The sequence below is a fragment of the Megalobrama amblycephala genome, linkage group LG11 (assembly GCF_018812025.1).
Source record: "Megalobrama amblycephala isolate DHTTF-2021 linkage group LG11, ASM1881202v1, whole genome shotgun sequence".
Taxonomy (NCBI): Eukaryota; Metazoa; Chordata; class Actinopteri; order Cypriniformes; family Xenocyprididae; genus Megalobrama; species Megalobrama amblycephala.
This window is the reverse complement of record NC_063054.1, coordinates 34,939,404-34,959,621: the sequence shown is the minus strand read 5'-3', so window position 1 is coordinate 34,959,621 and position 20,218 is coordinate 34,939,404. Positions and strand designations below refer to the sequence as shown.

Here is a 20,218-nt window from a genome sequence, read left to right as displayed (position 1 = left end):
AGAATTAAAATTTCCTGATAATTTTCTCACCCCCATGTCATCCAAGATGTTTATGTCTTTCTTCAGTCAGAAAGAAATTAAGGTTTTTGAGGAAAACATTCCAGGATTTTTCTCTATACAGCAGACTTCAGTTTCAGTGCAGCCGAGGAAGAGCTAATGCAAGACAAGCATTTGTGGTTAAAAAGTATATCAATTTTATTTATTTTTTAGAAAATGACAGATCATTTCACTAAATAAGACCCTTACTTATTTAGTGAAATGATCTGTCATTTTCTTAAAAAATAAATAAAATTGATATACTTTTTAACCACAAATGCTTGTCTGCATTAGCTCTGCGATGCGCCACGCATTATGTAATCACGTTGTAAAGGTCACGTGTAACGTAGGCGGAAGTACCGCGGTAAAGCGAAAAACTATCTCATTTTCTCCACCTTCTTCAAAATCGTCTGACATCTTTGTTTTAATTTTTTTGTAAAGGCTGTTTGACAGTCTTTGCATGTTCTCTTGTAGACACTTGCTCAGTACTTCTGCCTACATCACGTGTGACCTTTCCAACGTTATTACATAGTGCATGACGCATCGCAGAGCAGTGCAAGATGAGCATATGTGGTTAAAAAGTATATACTTTAAATTTTTTTAGAAAATGACCAATTGTTTTGCTAGATAAGACATTTATTCCTCATCTGGGATCGTGTAGAGCCCTTTGAAACTGCACTGAAACTGACATTTGGACCTTCAACCCATTGGTAGCCATTGAAGTCTACTGTATAGAGAAAAATCCTGGAATGTTTTCCTCAAAAACCTTAATTTCTTTTCGACTGAAGAAAGAAAGACAAACATCTCGAATTACATGGGGGTGAGTAAATTATCAGGAAATTTTAATTCTGAAGTGAACTAATCCTTTAAGGGTATTTTCAAGGCACAATGCTCATGATGCTTAAGGTCATATTTCACCCATAAATGAAAATTATTTCTTATTTGGAACAGAAAAGAAGATATTTTGAAAAATGTCTCAGTGTTTTTTTGTTTTGTTTTGTTTTTGTTTCATACATTGATTGTCAATGGGGTCTCGCATGCCGTACCAATACTAAATGTGACGTGTAAACATGGCAGATCACTGATTGGTCAGAAAGAATCGATTTGAAACACAAGACACCAAAACCCACTAGATTTAAATAGTCAGTAACCACCACCACAGTATCATTTGTTCGTGCTACATTTTTTAAACGACTTGCTTTAAAAGACCGTTGCACACAACTTGAAAAAAGAAATGACTGTATCGTGGTCAGTAGACGAGGAGCAACGGCAGTAGAGGCGGCGCAAATATACGATCAGTCTATAATCCCACCCACCTTGAAGCGGTACTAAACTGTAGTGGAAAAGCAAACTGCAAGTAAAGCGAGCCGAGCCGAGTTGTACCACACAGTGGAAAAGCGCCAATAGTATCATTGAGATAATATTATAGTTTTAGTATTTATTTTTTATTTTCTGTTTTCATTATAGTTGGTTTTAGTGACTTTATTGTATTTTTTTCTCATCAGTTAAAAAAAAAAAAAAAAAAAAAAAAAAAAAAAATATATATATATATATATATATAGTTTTTATTCACTAAAAATTTCAGTTTTAATTAGTTTAGTATAAAAAGTTAAACTAAATGAAAATGAGTTGCTATGAAATTTTCATTTAGTTTAACTTTGGCAACTAGCTAAAATAAAATAAGTATTTTTATGTTTTAATTTTTTCAGCTAAAGTTTATTGTATTTCAAATAACAGAAGATTTTATGTTTTCATTTTAGTTAACTATAATAACCCTGATTTTATGTGAACAATATGAATCCATTTTGTCGTGTACCAACGGTTCAGGCTGATGTAATATGTCTCCAACCCATTCATTGATCTTCAAATCAGGACACACAGCTGAAGTATTAATTTTCACATTTTAATCTCCTGAGTTCATGTTGTTTTTGTAACTATGGGTTACACTGACAAGTGTAATGGGGTTACTTCGAATCTGAGCATATATATGGACAAGACTGAACTGCTCTGAGTCCATTTAGGAAGTTAAAATATAGATGGGCATATATGTTCACCTTTCTTTGGATACTGGCCTTTACCAACCTATCATTCATAAAATAATTTTGCTCATACTTCGCCTTTTTACAATTAAGGAAATCATCTCCGGAGCAGACGTGATGACTTCAAATGAAAATGACACTGAGAATGTGTTTCTCTGCTATCCACTCCGGTTGGATTCCTGTCCTAAAGTACAACGTCTTGCTGTAGTTAAAGTGGCGATGTATGTTTTCATGGTGCTGATGATCCTCACAACAGTTTTTGGGAATCTGCTGATCATCATCTCCATCTCTCACTTCAAACATCTACAGTCTCCAACTCATCTGATCGTTCGCTCTCTGGCTGCCAGTGATTGTCTGCTGGGCTCTTTTGTCATGCCGTACAGCATGGTGCGATCTGTTGAAGGCTGCTGGTATCTGGGAGATGTTGTGTGTAAAGTGCATTCTAGTTTGGACATGACCTTCTGTATCTCTTCCATACTGCATCTCAGTTTAATATCTGTTGACAGGTACTGGGCCATTTGTGATCCTTTAAGGTACAAAATGAGGGTCACAAACAACATTGTGACTGTATTTACTACCTTCACATGGTTGTTTTCATTTGTGTACAGCTTTTATGTAGTGTTTTCAGGGGTAAATGCGGTTGGACTAGAGATGCTTGTATTGCAGATTTCCTGTGTGGGAAGTTGTGTTCTGTTTTTTAACAAACAGTGGGGTATTATATGTCCGATTCTTACATTTTTCCTCCCTGGAACGGTCATGAGCTCTCTGTATATGAAAATCTTCCATGTTGCAAGAAAACATGCAAAAGTTATGTCTGAAAGAGTGACTGCGGCGGCAGCAGGAGGGTTGAAGAGCCGAAGCTCTGTTCAAAGAGAAGGAAAAGCAGCAAAAACTCTGGCCATTGTCATGGGTGTTTTTTATTTCTGCTGGCTGCCGTATTTTACCGTTACTACTCTCGACCCTTTTTTAAATTATTTAACCCCAGCTGATGTTTTTGATGCTTTGGTTTGGTTTGCATATTTTAATTCCACATGTAACCCCTTGATTTATGGATTTTTCTACCCTTGTTTTCAGAATGCATTCAAGATTCTTATATCCACTTATATCTGTGGCATCAAATATTCAAACACCTTGCCTTTTGAATGAATATGAAACTCATACTAATTTCAGGCATCACAATACTTATTTTTTTTTCTTTTTGTTTTTTTTAGTTCATATATGTTGAAGTAATTTAAATGTTTCTGTTTCTCATGAACTTTCTGTATTTACTGGAAGAAGTGATCAGATGGGCCATTAAGATGGGCTTAGACATAACACATGTAAGGCTAAAATCAATATCCAAAAAATTGTTTTAAAATAGAGAAATTGCAGACAATTGTTTGTACTATGTTCAGAAAAATATATTCAGTTATAATAAAACTGTGTGTGTGTGTGTGTGTGTGTGTGTGAAATTAACATTTTAAATAGATTTTAATACATTAAACTTACATTTTAATGGATTTACATTAAATGGTTTCCCTTAAGAAAAGCATTCACATTTTGGCAGTTTGATTTACATTTCCTGATTTGGATCCAGGCAATTCGAGTAAGAAACTAAGTATCCTGGATATTACATACCTGTTGAGAATGTGTTGACAGTCTGTGTAGTTGGATGGTTGAGCTCCAAAAAAAAAAAAAAAACTGTAACAAAGTGGCTTTGAATGGATTTTTTAACAGTTATAGATTAATAATAAAAAAGGTGGGAATAAAGAACTCAGTCCTGTCATATTAAAAAAATAAATCTTTAAACTGATGCTGGTTTAGCTCCATCCACACACAGAATAAAATCAGCATCTTTTAATCCACTACATCTAAAATCTCTCATCATGGGCATGGGGAAATTGATTCTGACAGCTGGATTTTTGTCGTCGAATTCTGTTCCCCCCATGGATCATACAAAATGAGGCCAATAGGCCAGTGGGCAGCATGTTGACATATAGTGTCCTAGTGCTTTGAGAGAGCCGAGTTCAAGTCCTTTCAAAGTCCTATCATAATAAAAGTCAAGATTGCCCAAAAATAAATCTTTAAACTGATGCTGGTTCAGCTCTATCCACACATGCACAGAATAGACTCAAGAGTTGTCATGTGTGCAGTGTATACTGCTCTGTTCACAATGGGAATGCTTATCTTGCGTATATCTAGTGTGCTAGCATCAAGACAGATTACACAAGGTAAAGATGTTTTTTATTTTGCTAACATGAATATTAGTATAAGATTGTCATTGAGTCATTGGAACAGACATATAACCTACTGATACCAGTTACCTTCCCAAAGATTCCCAGACCACACCATCTGTCACATTGTAGAAATTAATAATAATGATAATAATAATTAAAGCTGCAAGCAGTGATGCAAGGGCCCTCACACCCGTGCCACAGCCACCTGGTGGGCACAGTGGGCAATATGCATATAAGTATATAAATATAGGAGGAATACGTCAGTCATTAGTATTTGACACAATTCCTTGCTTACAGCCTGATGGCGATATGACTACAGGTGCTGGTCATATAATTAGAATATCATTAAAAAGTTGATTTATTTCATTAATTCCATTCAAAAAGTGAAACTTGTATATTACATTCATTCATTACACACAGACTGATATATTTCAAATGTTTATTTCTTTTAATTTTGATGATTATAACTGACAACTAAGGAAAATCCCAAATTCAGTATCTCAGAAAATTAGAATATTGTGAAAAGGTTCAATATTGAAGACACCTGGTGCCACACTGTAATCAGCTAATTAACTCAAAACACCTGCAAAGGCCTTTAAATGGTCTCTCAGTCTAGTTCTGTAGGCTACACAATCATGGGGAAGACTGCTGACTTGACAGTTGTCCAAAAGACGACCATTGACACCTTGCACAAGGAGGGCAAGACACAAAAGGTCATTGCAAAAGAGGCTGGCTGTTCACAGAGCTCTGTGTCCAAGAAAATTAATAGAGAGGCGTAGGGAAGGAAAAGATGTGGTAGAAAAAAGTGTACAAGCAATATGGATAACCGCACCCTGGAGAGGATTGTGAAACAAAACCCATTCAAAAATGTGGGGGAGATTCACAAAGAGTGGACTGCAGCTGGAGTCAGTGCTTCAAGAACCACTACGCACAGACGTATGCAAGACATGGGTTTCAGCTGTCGCATTCCTTGTGTCAAGCCACTCTTGAACAACAGACAGCGTCAGAAGCGTCTCGCCTGGGCTAAAGACAAAAAGGACTGGACTGCTGCTGAGTGGTCCAAAGTTATGTTCTCTGATGAAAGTAAATTTTGCATTTCCTTTGGAAATCAGTGTCCCAGAGTCTGGAGGAAGAGAGGAGAGGCACTCAATCCACGTTGCTTGAGGTCCAGTGTAAAGTTTCCACAGTCAGTGATGGTTTGGGGTGCCATGTCATCTGCTGGTGTTGGTCCACTGTGTTTTCTGAGGTCCAAGGTCAATGCAGCCATAAACCAGGAAGTTTTAGAGCACTTCATGCTTCTTGCTGCTGACCAACTTTATGGAGATGTAGAACTCACCTGACTTTAAGCCCATAGAAAATCTATGGGGTATTGTGAAGAGGAAGATGCGATATGCCAGACCCAACAATGCAGAAGAGCTGAAGGCCACTATCAGAGCAACCTGGGCTCTCAAAACACCTGTGCAGTGCCACAGACTGATCGACTCCATGCCACGCCGCATTGCTGCAGTAATTCAGGCAAAAGGAGCCCCAACTAAGTATTGAGTGCTGTACATGCTCATACTTTTCAGTTGGCCAGGATTTCTGAAAATCCTTTCTTTGTATTGGTCTTAAGTAATATTCTAATTTTCTGAGATACTGAATTTGGGATTTTCCTTAGTTGTCAGTTATAATCATCAAAATGAAAAGAAATAAACATTTGAAATATATCAGTCTGTGTGTAATGAATGAATATAATATACAAGTTTTACTTTTTGAATGGAATTAGTGAAATAAATCAACTTTTTGATGATATTCAAATTATATGACCTGTAGGTCTATTACTAAATTTTTTCATGTAGATGTCTTCATGCCAGGGCACTTATTAAACATGTGAAGTCTGAGGCTGATTGGACATTGTATGCTTGAGTTATAACAACTACCTGTTTCATGACATTAATAGCATGTTTTAGAATGTTTATACCATGTTTAGCACTCAATTGTATATTTTAGTATGTTGCTAGTAGTGCATCACAGTGTTAAACACGTCACTTCCTGTTGCCAGTGGGTGGCGCTATTACTATAACTAAATATTTCAATGACAACAACAACAACAACTTCCTGTTTTGTGGTGTTAATCGCATACATTAAGCACTTAGCCAAGTGTTGCATAATTTAACATGTTTCTAGCATGTTTGGTACTTCATGGCATATTTAAATGTGTTTCAGGGAGTGAATTACAATGTAAAGCATGCCATTTCCTGTTGCCAACAGGTGGCGCTATTACTAACTGAATATTTGCATGTAGATGTCTTCAGGCCAGGACGCTTATCACACATGTAAAGATCGGACATTGTATACCTGACTTACAACAGCTTCCTGTTTCATTGTGAAACATCAGACTTTGTCTGGCCGCCACGGACACACCCTTCAGCGAAAATCAATATCTTCACAATTTAACATCACAAAGATCTTTAGATTAGAATGAACAAATATGATGTTGATCACATTAAAACTCTAGGAGGAGTTTGTTAAAGCACCCATGGACTTTTTTGTAAGTATTGGGCTGTTACATGTGTCTACCGAATTTCATACTAGCACGTGAAACGTAGCGCGAAGGACGCTTAATTGAAATATTGTAGGTGGCGCTATCGAGCCATTTTGCCACACCTAATTCTGAAACCCACATTAGACGTAAATTTTTACCACTTCTGACGCGTGTGCAAAGTTTTATGAGTTTTCAAGCATGTTTAGGCCCTCAAAAATGCAATTCATTTCAGAGAAGAAAAATAATTGACTGAGCAGTTACAATAGGGTCCTCACACCATCGATGCTCGGGACAATAATTTGTCACGTTCATATAACTGTTTTCTCAGCACTATATAGTACATCTGGAATAGGGGAATCTTGCAGAGCCCCGCACATGACATGCAAGAAAAAAAAATTAAATCGTGTGCACGTTCCCTTGATTTACTAATTTGTGCGCACAATTTACTATTTTAATCCCTCGATTTATAAATCATGTGATTTGTTAAACAGAGTTGAAGTATTAATTTTCTAATTTTTAATCTCCTGAGTTCATTTTTTTTTTGTAGCTATGGGTTACATGGACTGGTGTTCAGGGATTACATTGAATCTGAGAATATAAATGCTGATCCCATTTAGGGAGTTAAACTAGATGTGCATGTACTGTACCTCTCTTTGGATATTGATCTTAACCAAACTATAATTTACTAAATTATTTTGTTTCACTTTGATTTATAAATGTCTGACTTTTTATGGTTACAAAGAAAATCATCTCTGGATCTGAAGCAGACGTGATGACTTCAAATGAAACTGGCACTGAGAATGCGTTTCTCTGCTATCCACTCCTGCTGGATTCCTGTCCGAAATTGCAACGTCGTACTGTAGTTAAAGTGACAATGTATGTTTTCATGGTGCTGATGATCCTCACAACAGTTTTTGGGAATCTGCTGATCATCATCTCCATCTCTCACTTCAAACATCTACAGTCTCCAACCCATCTGATCGTTCGCTCTCTGGCAGCATGTGATTGTCTGCTGGGCTCTTTGATCATGCCGTACAGCATGGTGCGATCTGTTGAAGGCTGCTGGTATCTGGGAGATTTTGTGTGTAAAGTGCATTTTAGTTTGGACATGACCTTCTGTATCTCTTCCATACTGCATCTCAGTTTAATATCTGTTGACAGGTACTTTGCCATTTGTGATCCTTTAAGGTACAAAATGAGGGTCACAAACAACACTGTGACTGTATTTACTACCTTCACATGGCTGTTTTCATTTGTGTACAGCTTTTATGTAGTGTTTTCAGGGATAAATGCGGTTGGACTAGAGATGCTTATATTGCAGATTTCCTGTGTGGGAAGTTGTGTTCTGTTTTTTAACAAAGAGTGGGGCCTTATATGCCCAATTCTTACATTTTTCCTTCCCGGAATGATCATAAGCTCTCTTTATATGAAAATCTTCCATGTTGCACAAAAACATGCAAAGGTTATGTCAGAAAGAGTGACTGTGGTGGCAACAAGGGGGTTGAAGAGCCAAAGCTCTGCTCAAAGAGAAGGAAAAGCAGCAAAAACTCTGGCCATTGTTATGGGTGTTTTTTATCTCTGCTGGCTGCCTTTTTTTACTATTACTGCTCTCGACCCTTTTTTCAATTATTTTACCCCAGCTGATGTTTTTGAGGTTGTAATTTGGTTTGCATATTTTAACTCCACCTGTAACCCCTTGATTTATGGATTTTTCTACCCTTGTTTTCAGAATGCATTTAAGATTCTTATATCCACTTTTATCTGTGGCATCAAGGATTCAAACTTTGCCTTTTGAATGAATACAGCAAGCATGCTTATTTCAAGCATCACGATAAAATTGTATTTTTATGTAATTCTTTTTAGTTTATATATGTTTAAATCATTTTGCAAATGTTTCTGTTTCTTAAGAACTTTCTGCATTTACTGGAAGGAGTGATCTGAACATTTTCATGAATCTGGTGGAAAAGAGGGGCATGAACATGACACATGCAGGGCTAAAGTCAATGTTCAAAAAACTTACATTAAAACACTTAAAACATACATTTTTAGAGAAATTGCAGAAATCTGTTTGTACTATATGAAAAATATGTTGAGTTTAAATAAAACATCCTATGTAGCCTGCTTTATTGTGAAATTAACATTTTTCATTAATTTAAAATTTTAATACATCAACCTCTTTTGACTTAACATTTTAATCGGTTTACATTAAAAAAAACTCTCTCTATAAATAAGCATTCACATTTTTGCTTTGATTTCTGGCCATTGTCATGGGTGTTTTTTATTTCTGCAGGCTGCCTTTTTTTACTGTTACTGCTCTCGACCATTTTTCAATTATTTAACCCCAGCTGATGTTTTTGATGCTTTGGTTTGGTTTGCATATATTAACTCCACATGTAACCCTTTGATTTATGGATTTTTCTACCCTTGTTTTCAGGATGCATTTAAGATTCTTATATCCACTTATATCTGACATCAAATTTTCAAACACCTTGACTTTTGAATGAATGTGACACTTACGCTTATTTTAAGCATCACAATAAAATTTTATTTTTATGTAAATGTTTAAAACATTTTCCAAATGTTTTCCAAACTTTCTGCATTTACTGGAAGGAGTGATCTGAACATTTTCATTAATCTGGTGGAAAAGAGGGGCTTGCATGACACGTTTGAATTTTAAAGATTTTTTTTTTTTTTTAATTTTAAAGAATTTTGAAGACCATCCTCAATCAACTTGTTTACACACTCTACAGTGCCACCCAATGCATTTAGTTAAAAGTTTCAGTTTGCATTCTTAGGATTTATCATGGAATAATTGTCTTTATGGCCAGCAAAGAAACATGTAGCAAAATTCAAACAGTAATTTAATTTTTCGATTAATTATTACAGATCATAATTATTTATAAATAATTCATATAAATATTCACACCCTTAATATAAAATGTCCCGTTTTCATTCAAAAACCTTTTAAAAGCACATCTTCAATGTGTGAGATAAGAATAAAATAAATAAATAAAATAAAATAGTGCTTTATATATATATATATATATATATATATATATAATATATATATATATGTAACACAGTTCGTATATACGGGAAGAAGGAGGCGGGAACCGGCGAACATTTAACAAACTTTAAAACCAAAATAAACAAAGAACAAAACGAAAGTAATGCCGGCAGACCCTCGCGGACGTCTGCCGACCACACAAACTTAATAAAACATAAGATAATATCCAGGCCTGATCCTCTCTCCGCCTTCACTGTCGTCGCTCCTCCGCTTATGCTCCCGGAGCTCCTCCGTGAGAGACTCAAGGCCGGTGCGCCTCCCAGGTGAAGCTCATTAACACTCGCGCCACCGGCCTCGCGCCGTTCCCTCACGGCTCTCGCCCGCCCTTGTCGCCACAAAATATATATATATATATATAGCCACTGACGGAGCAGGTTATGTTCAGAGAGTAAGTTGGATATCTATTTACTTATCCGTAAACTTACCCAGGTATGTCACATAACCTGCTTTCTGAAATACCCTCTCGTCCTTTACTGTCATCACTCCTTCTTTCATCCTTCCGGAACTCCCCCATGTGACTTGCAGGTGTCGCTCATTAACACTCATTCCACCTGCATCGCTCCGCTCCCACAGCTCTCAGCCCCGCCCTCCTCATCTCACCAACCAATAGCAGCAGCGCCCACTAATAACCTAAAGCCCTGGACATACCAAGCTGACGTCAAAGAACTAGAGACGTGAAAGCTGGCTGTGTTGTCGCCTCTTGTCAGTTGCGTCTCGGCCAAAAAGCTGCGCTTGAACACAACAGAAAGACTAAAGGCGACTGTAAACTAGCATATGCATTCTGCACCTGTGTGTATGGAAATATCTGTCTATATCAGCAGGTATCTATAGTCTATTTTCATCATCCAAAAAGGGAAACCAAAACTAGGACTATAGATATACAAACCGTAAAACAAAGTAGAACTTGCTTAGAATTTTGAATACCAGTCACGCTCAATCAATTTCTTTATTCCAGTCGGCTCATGTTATTATAAACATATTCACGCAATGCTCTGGTAAGATGACATGAAATTATACCAGCCTTCTGTCTGTACTGTCTTGACTTTGCTCACTTTCAGCACTTTCAATTTTATTCTCATGCATGCACTCATTCACTAAATTGAATTCTCTCTCTCACCGACGGCCTGATGTTGATTAAACATGCTGAATTGGCCCAGAACACTTAGACAACATTCGACTACAGCCAACAGTGCGGAACACACCAAAAAAACTAAGCCGACCGATGCTCAAAAACATTGGTACCAGACATTGGTATCACACCGTAATTGGTAGCCACTTCCGAAAATCGCTGCTCATTTGCGTCAATTTAAACAACACTTAACTTTGTCCTGTTGCTGCTGAACAGGCCTACATCCTGTCGCAAACGATTGCTGACGATCTTGTCATTGAATGTTGCCAGCTCTCTATTAAAAATGAATGGGATCATGTTGCTGTTTCTCTGGCACTACGAACTGGGCTTTGCATTTCAGTCTGCGACCACATAAAGCCGGGGTGTCCAAACTCGGTCCTGGAGGGCCATTGTCCTGCAGAGTTTAGCTCCAACCCTAATTAAACACACCTGAACCAGCTAATCAAGGACTAACTAGGCATACTAGAAACTTAAACCGGGTGCACACTGTGCGATTTATAATTGTCCTTTATGATGGTTACTTGTCAGACTGTACGAACATGATCCTCATGTCACACTGTGGGATCTCAGCTGTCATTTATGTCAGACTGCACGACAGTCAAGACGCATTAAAAATGGACGCGCACATGAAAACTTGTCCGAAGATTTACTTCATCAACTCACACACGTTCAGTGACAGTGAGCTGCATTACACACAGGACTGAAATGGTGGCTAACAAAGACATCTCTAGTGTTAATTTTGATCATGGCTTGTCTTGAAAAACGAAGACAATTTGACATTCCTCGTAGAAGAAGTCACACTGGAGGACTGTGCGCCAAATCTTCTGACACTGCCAGAATTTCGTCTGAGGTCAAATTTGATCGCAGAGGTCATTAACCTGCTGTCTGTGAACATGCCAAACTAGCGATCAAAGACTACAGATTTTAGCCTAGGATTATAGGAATCTTTTAGGATTCTCAAAATTTGTCTCAGACGACCAAATCGTGGCCAAAATTGCACAGTGTGAACCAGCCTTTATGCTGGGTACACACTAAAAGATTTTTGAAAACTCATACGATTGTCAAATTGTGAGAGACCACAAACATGACGACAAAAAAAATCTTAGATTTACCCGTTTTGCTCCTATACTGTGTGGTGCTATGATGTGACAAAGACAGCACACCACACACAAACAGATTTTCAACTAGAGTCCTGACTGTTAACATGGGAAATCTCTTGAGACTTCAGAGTAAACATGACGGACGATAGGCAGGAAGAAATTGCTTTGTTAGTGTTTGGATTGATTTTGGTATGTTTTACAGGACACATTGTATAAACACTCTGGCTGTTGCCACAAATCGACAAGCTGATCCTCCGCTCCATCTCTGCTGTCCAAATCTATTTAACTTTGTGCTGCGCCATGACTGCGTTTTGTTATGCTTCTGTCTTCTGTCAGCTTGCTTTCTGATTGGATATTGTTTTGTTTCACGTCATAATCGCAGAGCGTGAGTGCGTTTGTCCTCGGGGTTCCCCCCCCACATCAGGATTTCTGATCGTAAATATTCAACATGTTGAATATTTACGATTCGCGATCGGGGCGCCTTCAACGTTCTTCTGAGTAGATTCAGTCACTCTTAACACACCTTACACCACAGGAAAATCTGATAAGATAATCTGTTGAACCATCAAGATAATCGGGACATTACCTAGGATTGTTGGAAGGGGAGAAATCGGCACAAAATCAGCCTGATTATATTGTGGTGTGTACCCAGCATAACAGGCAGGTGTTTTGGAGCTGGTTGGAGCTAAACTAAGCCCTCCAGGACCGAGTCTGGACACCCCTGACATAAAGAATAAGCCAATTGTTCACATGCATAGTAAAACATGAATATTTTGAAGTGCTCAGAAGAGATTTTTTGTGCCATCTCGTGGTTCCGATAAAAATCTAATGAAATGTACCTTTTAGCCTGGTGCACCTTTAGCCCCTTGCACTCTTAGGGCCCTATCATATACCGGCGCAATGTGGCATGAGGCGCGACGCAAGTGTTTTTTGCTTCTCATGCTTACTTATAAAGCTTTGAATGGTTTGGCTCCTCACTATCTCTCTGAGCTTTTAGCCCCCTACACACCTGTGCATGATCTCCGCTCTTCGGAAGCTGGCCTTTTAATCGTTCCACATACCCGTTTAAAATCTATGGGTGATAGGGCGTTTTCTTCAGTCGCTCCAACACTTTGGAATTCCTTGCCTGCTTGGTATTTTGGCCTGAACCCAGAGTACTCCCTCCGTATTCTAGTTAGGAAAGTAACCAGGCCAGTGTGAGGAGACGGGGTGGTGGAGGGATGCTGTAAAACTGTCGAGGAATATGGGTGAGTCAACTGTGTCTATATATATGCTTTCGCTCATGCTGATTGGGTAGATATGTTGATTACTGATTGCTAACAGCTGGCTGAAATGACGTGATGATTAGACAGATTATTTGAACGTTGCTCCTCCCGAATTTTGTTAATAAAAATCATTTAAAAAGTGCGTTAGTAATATGCGGGTGCACAACGCGCATACACTCTGCTTATTACACACACAGGAACATGCAGCAGCATACAAATATGCCAAATATTACAAATAAAAGGATTACAATTTAAAAGGTTATTATTGTGTGCATAAAGATAAAAATGCTTTGGTGAAATCTCTTTTTTCGTAGATGGTCTGCTCGCGAGTTTTAACCCTTCAGTTTTTCCGCCTGTAAATTCCGCCATGTAAATAGTGAATCTGCCATGGCGTGAGTGCCACTGGCTTTTAAAGGGAATGGGAGATGAGACTCTGATTGGTTAATTGCACATTACACCCAAAACACAGCTATTACTAATTAAGAGAATAGGGACAACCCTTTTAGTCCTCGCTCTGGGCGCACCGACCATTTTCCCCTCATTAAACTAGCAAAAGTGAATTCAGACATGCCCTAAGTGTACTTGCGCTGAGCGCTTTAGACCATGCGCTTAGATCGTTAACCTCTTATGCTTTGGGACCATTTTAGGGATTTCCACCTGGGTTTGACATACCCAAATTGAAAAGCTTCCCATACCCACATATAGTGCTCTAAATACAAAATTTTGGTGTCCTTTTACAGGAAACCCTTTGAAGTTACATAAAACACTGCTGAAAGTGATAAAAATTATTATATATGAGTATATGTTGTCTGTGCTGTAATAAAGCCCTTAAAAAAGAGGTGATTTTGATTTTTTCTTTTTTCTTTTTTTTTTGTTATAAAATCTTTTTTGAAAGTTTATAAATCAGTCCCTACAGACAGTTCTGGTTGTTTCCTCTGGATGTCAGCAAACACTGGAAAAAAAGAATTTTGTCTCTATCATGCAAGAATTATTCAGATGCACCTGAAGGGAAGAATATTACTTTTTTATGTAATTTCCGCTTTATGTAATTTCCGCCTGCACAAATGTAATACAGTGGTATAAATGCAATATCCCAGTGTCATTTTAACAGACAGGATCAGAAACAGGCAGACAGACAGGGTAAATAACGCTCAGAATTGTACATAGGGTGAAACAAGACCTCGCGAAGTATGTGAGGGTGTGTGGCTTAAATAGTCCAGATAATGTGCTGCAGCAATATGTGACAATTTGTGATTGGTGGAGTGAGTGCAGGTGATTGCCAGGGAGGATTGTGGGAAATGTAGTCCGGGAATGACTGGGAACGTGACAGAATGTCCCCCTCCCGGGTGGGTGCCCTGAAGACCTACTGGCAGGTGAGGGTGTATGTACAGACAGGTAAGGAGGTCTCCAGGGCAGGTCCAGGGACTCTAGGTGCCAAGGCGTGTCGGAAGCCTCGGGCAGCCATGGCGGGTCAGGAGTCTCGGGCAGCCACGGCGGGTCAGGAGCCTCGGGCAGCCACGGCGGGTCAGGAGCCTCGGGCAGCCACGGCGGGTCAGGAGCCTTGGGCAGCCATGGCAGTTCGGAACCCTTGGGATGCCAAGGCGGATCAAGAGCATCAGGCAACCATTGCAGTTCGGAAGCCCCACCCACAAGTTTCCCCCAATGCCACATTTGATGGTGGCAGAAGCGAGCTCGTGGGTTGCAGTGGGATCTGTAGCGGGCTCGTGGGCAAGGAGCTTAGGTGGTGATGGCAAGGCAGGGAGCTCGGGTTGCCGGCAGGGCAAGAAGCTTGGGTGCGGAGTCTGGAGCTGACTCGGGCTCTGGTGTGGAGTCTGGAGCTGACTCGGGCTCTGGTGTGGAGTCTGGAGCTGACTCGGGCTCTGGTGCGGAGTCTGGAGCTGACTTGGGCTCTGGTGTGGAGTCTGGAGCTGACTCGGGCTCTGGTGCGGAGTCTGGAGCTGACTTGGGCTCGGAGTCTGGAGCGTGCTCGCCGGAGGCAGGAGCGGCCTCGGCGAAGACTGGAGCTGCCATCTTGTCCGTAGACACTGGCGGAGCGGCCATCTTGTCCGTAGACACTGCCGGAGCAGCCATTTTGTCCATGGACACTGGCGGAGCGGGCATCTTGTCCGTGGACACTGGCGGACTTGAACTTGAGTGTGTAGCAACCGGCGGACTTAAAATTGAGTGTGTAGCAACCGGCGGACTTGGACTTGAGTGCGTAGCAACCGGCGAACTTGGATTTGTGTGTGCAGCAACCGGCGGACTTGGACTTGAGTGCGTAGCAACCGGCGGACTTGAGTGTGCATCAACCGGCAGGCCTGAGTGCGTAGCAACCGGCGGGCTTGAGTGCGAAGCCGGCGACAATCATCTCTGCTCTCGGATGGGTCTCGAGACGTGACGTGACTCTGGGCGATCAGCGGAGACGTGACATGGCTCTGGGTGATCAACGGAGACGTGACATGGCTCTGGGCGATCAGCGAAGATGTGACGTGACTCTGGGCGATCAGCGGAGACGTGACGTGGATCTGGGAAATCAACTGTGACTTGACTTAGAACAGGAAGTTTAACTTGGACTTGACGTGGCTCGGGAAGATCAACTGTGGCTTGACTTGGCTCACGAAGATCAACAGTGGCTTGACTTTGCTCATGAAGATCAACTCATGGACTGGTGTTGTTGTGATGGTGGCCGCCATTTTGTGAGTGTCCTTTGGTGCGGCGGCCATTACAGGATTAGGCGAGGTGTCGCATTTCTCCGCGACACCCACAGTAAATGCAGAGCCAACAGACAATAAAGCATAATCCAGGAAGTGACTGAGGGAGAAACGGGGTCCATTACGAACTAATTGTTCTTTGAGTGGTTGGTTAATGCCTTCACAGAAAAAGTCTATGTGCACACAGTCTGGCAGATCTGACCAATAGGCAATGTCCAAATATTCAGTGATATAATCCTCAATCGATCGTGTGCCCTGCTTGAGACATAATAGTAAATGTGCAATGTCCATACCTGGTTCTCCTGAAAAGCCGCTGGATCCTTGTGTTGGCGAGGTCTTCTGTAACGAGGTGGGACTCAAGGTAAGATCCATCTGCAGGCTTTTATTAAACAGAGTTCGTAGTAAGACAGGCAATGGTCAAACAGTGGCAAATAGGTATGGCAGAGAGCAGGCAGAATCATGGTCGAGGAACAGGCAATGAATCAGGGCAGGCAGATATCATTCACAAAATCGGGAAACAATAAACAGTCCAAAAGGTCCAAAGGGCAGGCGGCAGAGATTCGTACACAGGGAACAGAGAGGATCAGAAACAGGCAGACCGACAGTGTAAATAACACTCAGAATTGTACACAGGGTGAAAGAAGTCCTCACAAAGTGTGTGAGGGTGTGTGTGGCTTAAATAGTCCAGATAATGTGCTGCAGCAGTATGTGGCAATTGGTGATTGGTGGAGTGAGTGCAGGTGATTACCAGGGAGGATTGTAGTCCGGGAATGACTCGGAACGTGACAGAAGCCTTTAAAATTTATGTGTAAACATTATAATGTGGTTTTCAAACCCGTATACGGGTTGGTGGAGTTGAAGAGGTTTTAAAATAGGGCCAACATACTGTTTACACTAGTTGACAGCTCCTAAATACCAGAAAAAAGCATGCAAAATACAGCATAAAATAATGAAGTCATTCTTTCCATGGTCATTTTGGAGTGAGAAGGATATTCTAGTTCTGGAAGTTAGAATATGTATATTATATCACACTCTTTTATTTCTTTATTTATACAATCAACGCCTTTAAGGTCAGAGGACACATGTTTCAATAGATAACATTTTGTTTTTAATCAGTCTCCATTTTAGAACACAGTTGAGTAGGTTGATTATTTTTAATCCCCTGATGTTGTTATTGTAACTATGGGTTACACTGACAGACGTGGTGGTAGTGGGGGTTACCTCGAATCTTAGAGTATATATGGAATCAGCTGAGCTACTCTGAGTTTAGAGAGTTAAACTAAATGGCCATGTAGTATATATATATATCTAAACCTTTCTTTGGATATTGGTCTTTTGCAAAAACTATCATTTACAAAATTATTTTGATTATACTTATGTTTATGATTGCTTGCCTTTTTACAGTTACAGGGAAAATCATCTCAGCATCTCCGGAGCAGACGTGATGACTTCAAATGAAACTGACAATGAGAATGTGTTTCTCTGCTATCCACTCCGGTCGGACTCCTGTCCAAAAGTACAACGTTTTACTGTAGTTAAAGTGGCAATGTATGCTTTCTTGATGCTGATTATCCTCACAACAGTTTTTGGGAATCTGCTGATCATCATCTCCATCTCTCACTTCAAACATCTGCAGTCTCCAACTCATCTGATCGTTCGCTCTCTGGCTGCCAGTGATTGTCTGCTGGGCTCTTTTGTCATGCCGCACAGCATGGTGCGATCTGTTGAAGGCTGCTGGTATCTGGGAGATTTTGTGTGTAAAGTGCATTCTAGTTTAGACACGACCTTCTGTATCTCTTCCATGCTGCATCTCAGTTTAATATCTGTTGACAGGTACTGGGCCATTTGTGATCCTTTAAGGTACAAAATGAGGGTCACAAACAACACTGTGACTGTATTTACAACCTTCACATGGCTGTTTGCATTTGTGTACAGCTTTTATGTTGTGTTTTCAGGGGTGAACACTATTGGCCTGGAGTCGTTTATCATGCAGGTTTACTGTGTGGGAAGTTGTGTTCTGTTTTTTAACAAACAGTGGGGTCTTATATGTCCAATTGTCACATTCTTCCTTCCCGGAACAATCATGACCTCTCTGTATATGAAAATCTTCCATGTTGCAAGAAAACATGCAAAGGTTATGTCAGAAAGAGTGACAGCAGGAGGGTTGAAGAGCCAACGCTCTGCACACAGAGAAGGAAAAGCAGCAAAAATTTTGGCCATTGTTATTGGTGTTTTTCTGTTTTGCTGGCTGCCTTTTTTCATTGTTAATGCTCTCAACCCCTTTTTCAATTTTTTTACACCAGCTGATATTTTTGATGCTGTAATTTGGTTTGCATATTTTAACTCCACCTGTAACCCCTTGATTTATGGATTTTTCTACCCTTGTTTTCAGAATGCATTTAAGATTCTTATATCCACTTATATCTGTGGCATCAAGGATTCAAACACCTTGAATTTTGAATGAATACAACAAGCACGCTTATTTTGAGCATCACAATGATTTTTTTTTGTAATTCTTTTTAGTTCATATATGCTGAAGCCATTTTGCAAATATACTTTCTTATGAAAAGCGATCTTTACATTTTGTAATCTGGTGGAAAAGAGGGGCTCAAACATGGCATGCAGGTCTAAAATTAATGTTCAAAAAACCCTTTTTTAAAAATAGACATTTTCGGAGAAATTTGCTTGTACTGTGTTTAGAAAAATATATTTCAATAGAATTAAAATCTAAATAGCCTCCATTTTTGTGACATTAATATGTTAAATATGTTTAATACATTAAACTCACATTTTAATAGATTTATTCATATTTTGGCAGTTTATTTGATTTAAATTTCCTGATTTGCATCCAGGATTTGGATTCAATATATTATTGAACATTAATGGAGCATTGTGTGGGAAAGGAAATCATAAAGTTGTTTAAAAATCATATAAATGTATGAGGTGGTGAGGAGCACACTCAGTGTAAATAGACTCATACAGGCCCTATAGGCTCATATAGGGCCCCAGTTTAGCTAAATGTAAAAAAAATCCCAGTTTTATGATTTATTCGTATTTAACTGTTGTTTAGACACAAGTCAAATTTCAAGTCTGTTTTATTATTAAATTTCTTACATTATTATGTTAGTCCATTCTGAAGTCTGTTATTGCCTACAGGTCACTTTATATACAGTATAATATTTTCTCCCTCAATGTTTATTTTTATCAGAATGTGAATAACATGGAATGACATCTATAAATGTCATTAATAAATGTTACTAGCCAACCAATAACAGGAACGCCCACCACTGACTAATAACAGAGCGTGTTCACTGGTGCGGAGCGAGCGGAACAGAGCGAGTGTTTTCAAATAATTCCTTTTGAAGTTGAACTTCACTGTGAATTATGAGATCGACAGCGGACCTGTGTGGTAACAAATCAGGTCCTCCCTTGAAATATATATCATGTTGCTGTGTCTCTGGCATTGCAAACTGGGCTCACGCCAAGCAATGAGGATTGCCAGGTCCCAGGAAAAGTTTCAGCCCGAAGCTGACTGAAACTCCATACAAAAAAGGAATGAAAACTTGCTTACTTTTTAACTCACTGTAGTCTGTACACATCATCAAAATAATAAATGAACTGATATTTTCTGATCTCAGTCAAGACCATTATTAATAGCCTACAAAGACAGCTCTTTTCTCTTCATTCACTCTTCTCTTCGCATTTACTCGTGTATTGTCTATACACAAGCATCAAAGTGCAATTAATAGGTATATAAATAGCAAACCCAATTAAAATTCCTGATGTGGGTAAAACTCACAATATAACCTCTAGTTCGTGAAGTGACATCAAAAGTGCAACGTCAGCAAAAATATCTATTTTCATTTTCCTTTGTCTACAGAAATGTTTTTGGCAGCCATGGTACATCATATAAGTAAAAACCACAAGAGCAAAAACACACAACTTATGCTCTATCATTTTTCCCACGACTGTATTTACAAAATTAAGGAGCCCCTAAGGGCACATGGTGGTTGAAAAAAAATATGAGATGGGAGGAAAAATAAGTTAATGCTTTTGCGTTCTTTCGCAAATGTTTTGCATTCCCCCGAGAAACTTTGCCTTTGCTCGCAAAATGTTTACATTCTCCTGAGA

General features: G+C 39.5%; 3 protein-coding genes across 3 annotated transcripts; all 3 read left to right on the top strand.

Annotated features, from left to right (window-relative positions):
* The first annotated feature begins 1,995 nt into the window (after positions 1 to 1,995).
* LOC125278778 (trace amine-associated receptor 4-like) lies at positions 1,996 to 3,807 on the top strand. The gene has a single exon (XM_048208114.1). It carries the CDS (start codon positions 2,073 to 2,075, stop codon positions 3,219 to 3,221), a length of 1,149 nt encoding a protein of 382 aa, XP_048064071.1. The 5' UTR covers positions 1,996 to 2,072; the 3' UTR covers positions 3,222 to 3,807.
* Positions 3,808 to 7,455: 3,648 nt separating this feature from the next.
* LOC125278777 (trace amine-associated receptor 4-like) lies at positions 7,456 to 9,335 on the top strand. The gene has a single exon (XM_048208113.1). The coding sequence runs from the start codon at positions 7,546 to 7,548 to the stop codon at positions 8,608 to 8,610; it is 1,065 nt and encodes a 354-aa protein (XP_048064070.1). The 5' UTR covers positions 7,456 to 7,545; the 3' UTR covers positions 8,611 to 9,335.
* An 8,011-nt stretch (positions 9,336 to 17,346) lies between these two features.
* Positions 17,347 to 19,699, top strand: LOC125278776 (trace amine-associated receptor 4-like). Its single transcript, XM_048208111.1, has one exon. It carries the CDS (start codon positions 17,532 to 17,534, stop codon positions 18,549 to 18,551), a length of 1,020 nt encoding a protein of 339 aa, XP_048064068.1. The 5' UTR covers positions 17,347 to 17,531; the 3' UTR covers positions 18,552 to 19,699.
* The last annotated feature ends 519 nt before the right edge of the window (positions 19,700 to 20,218 follow it).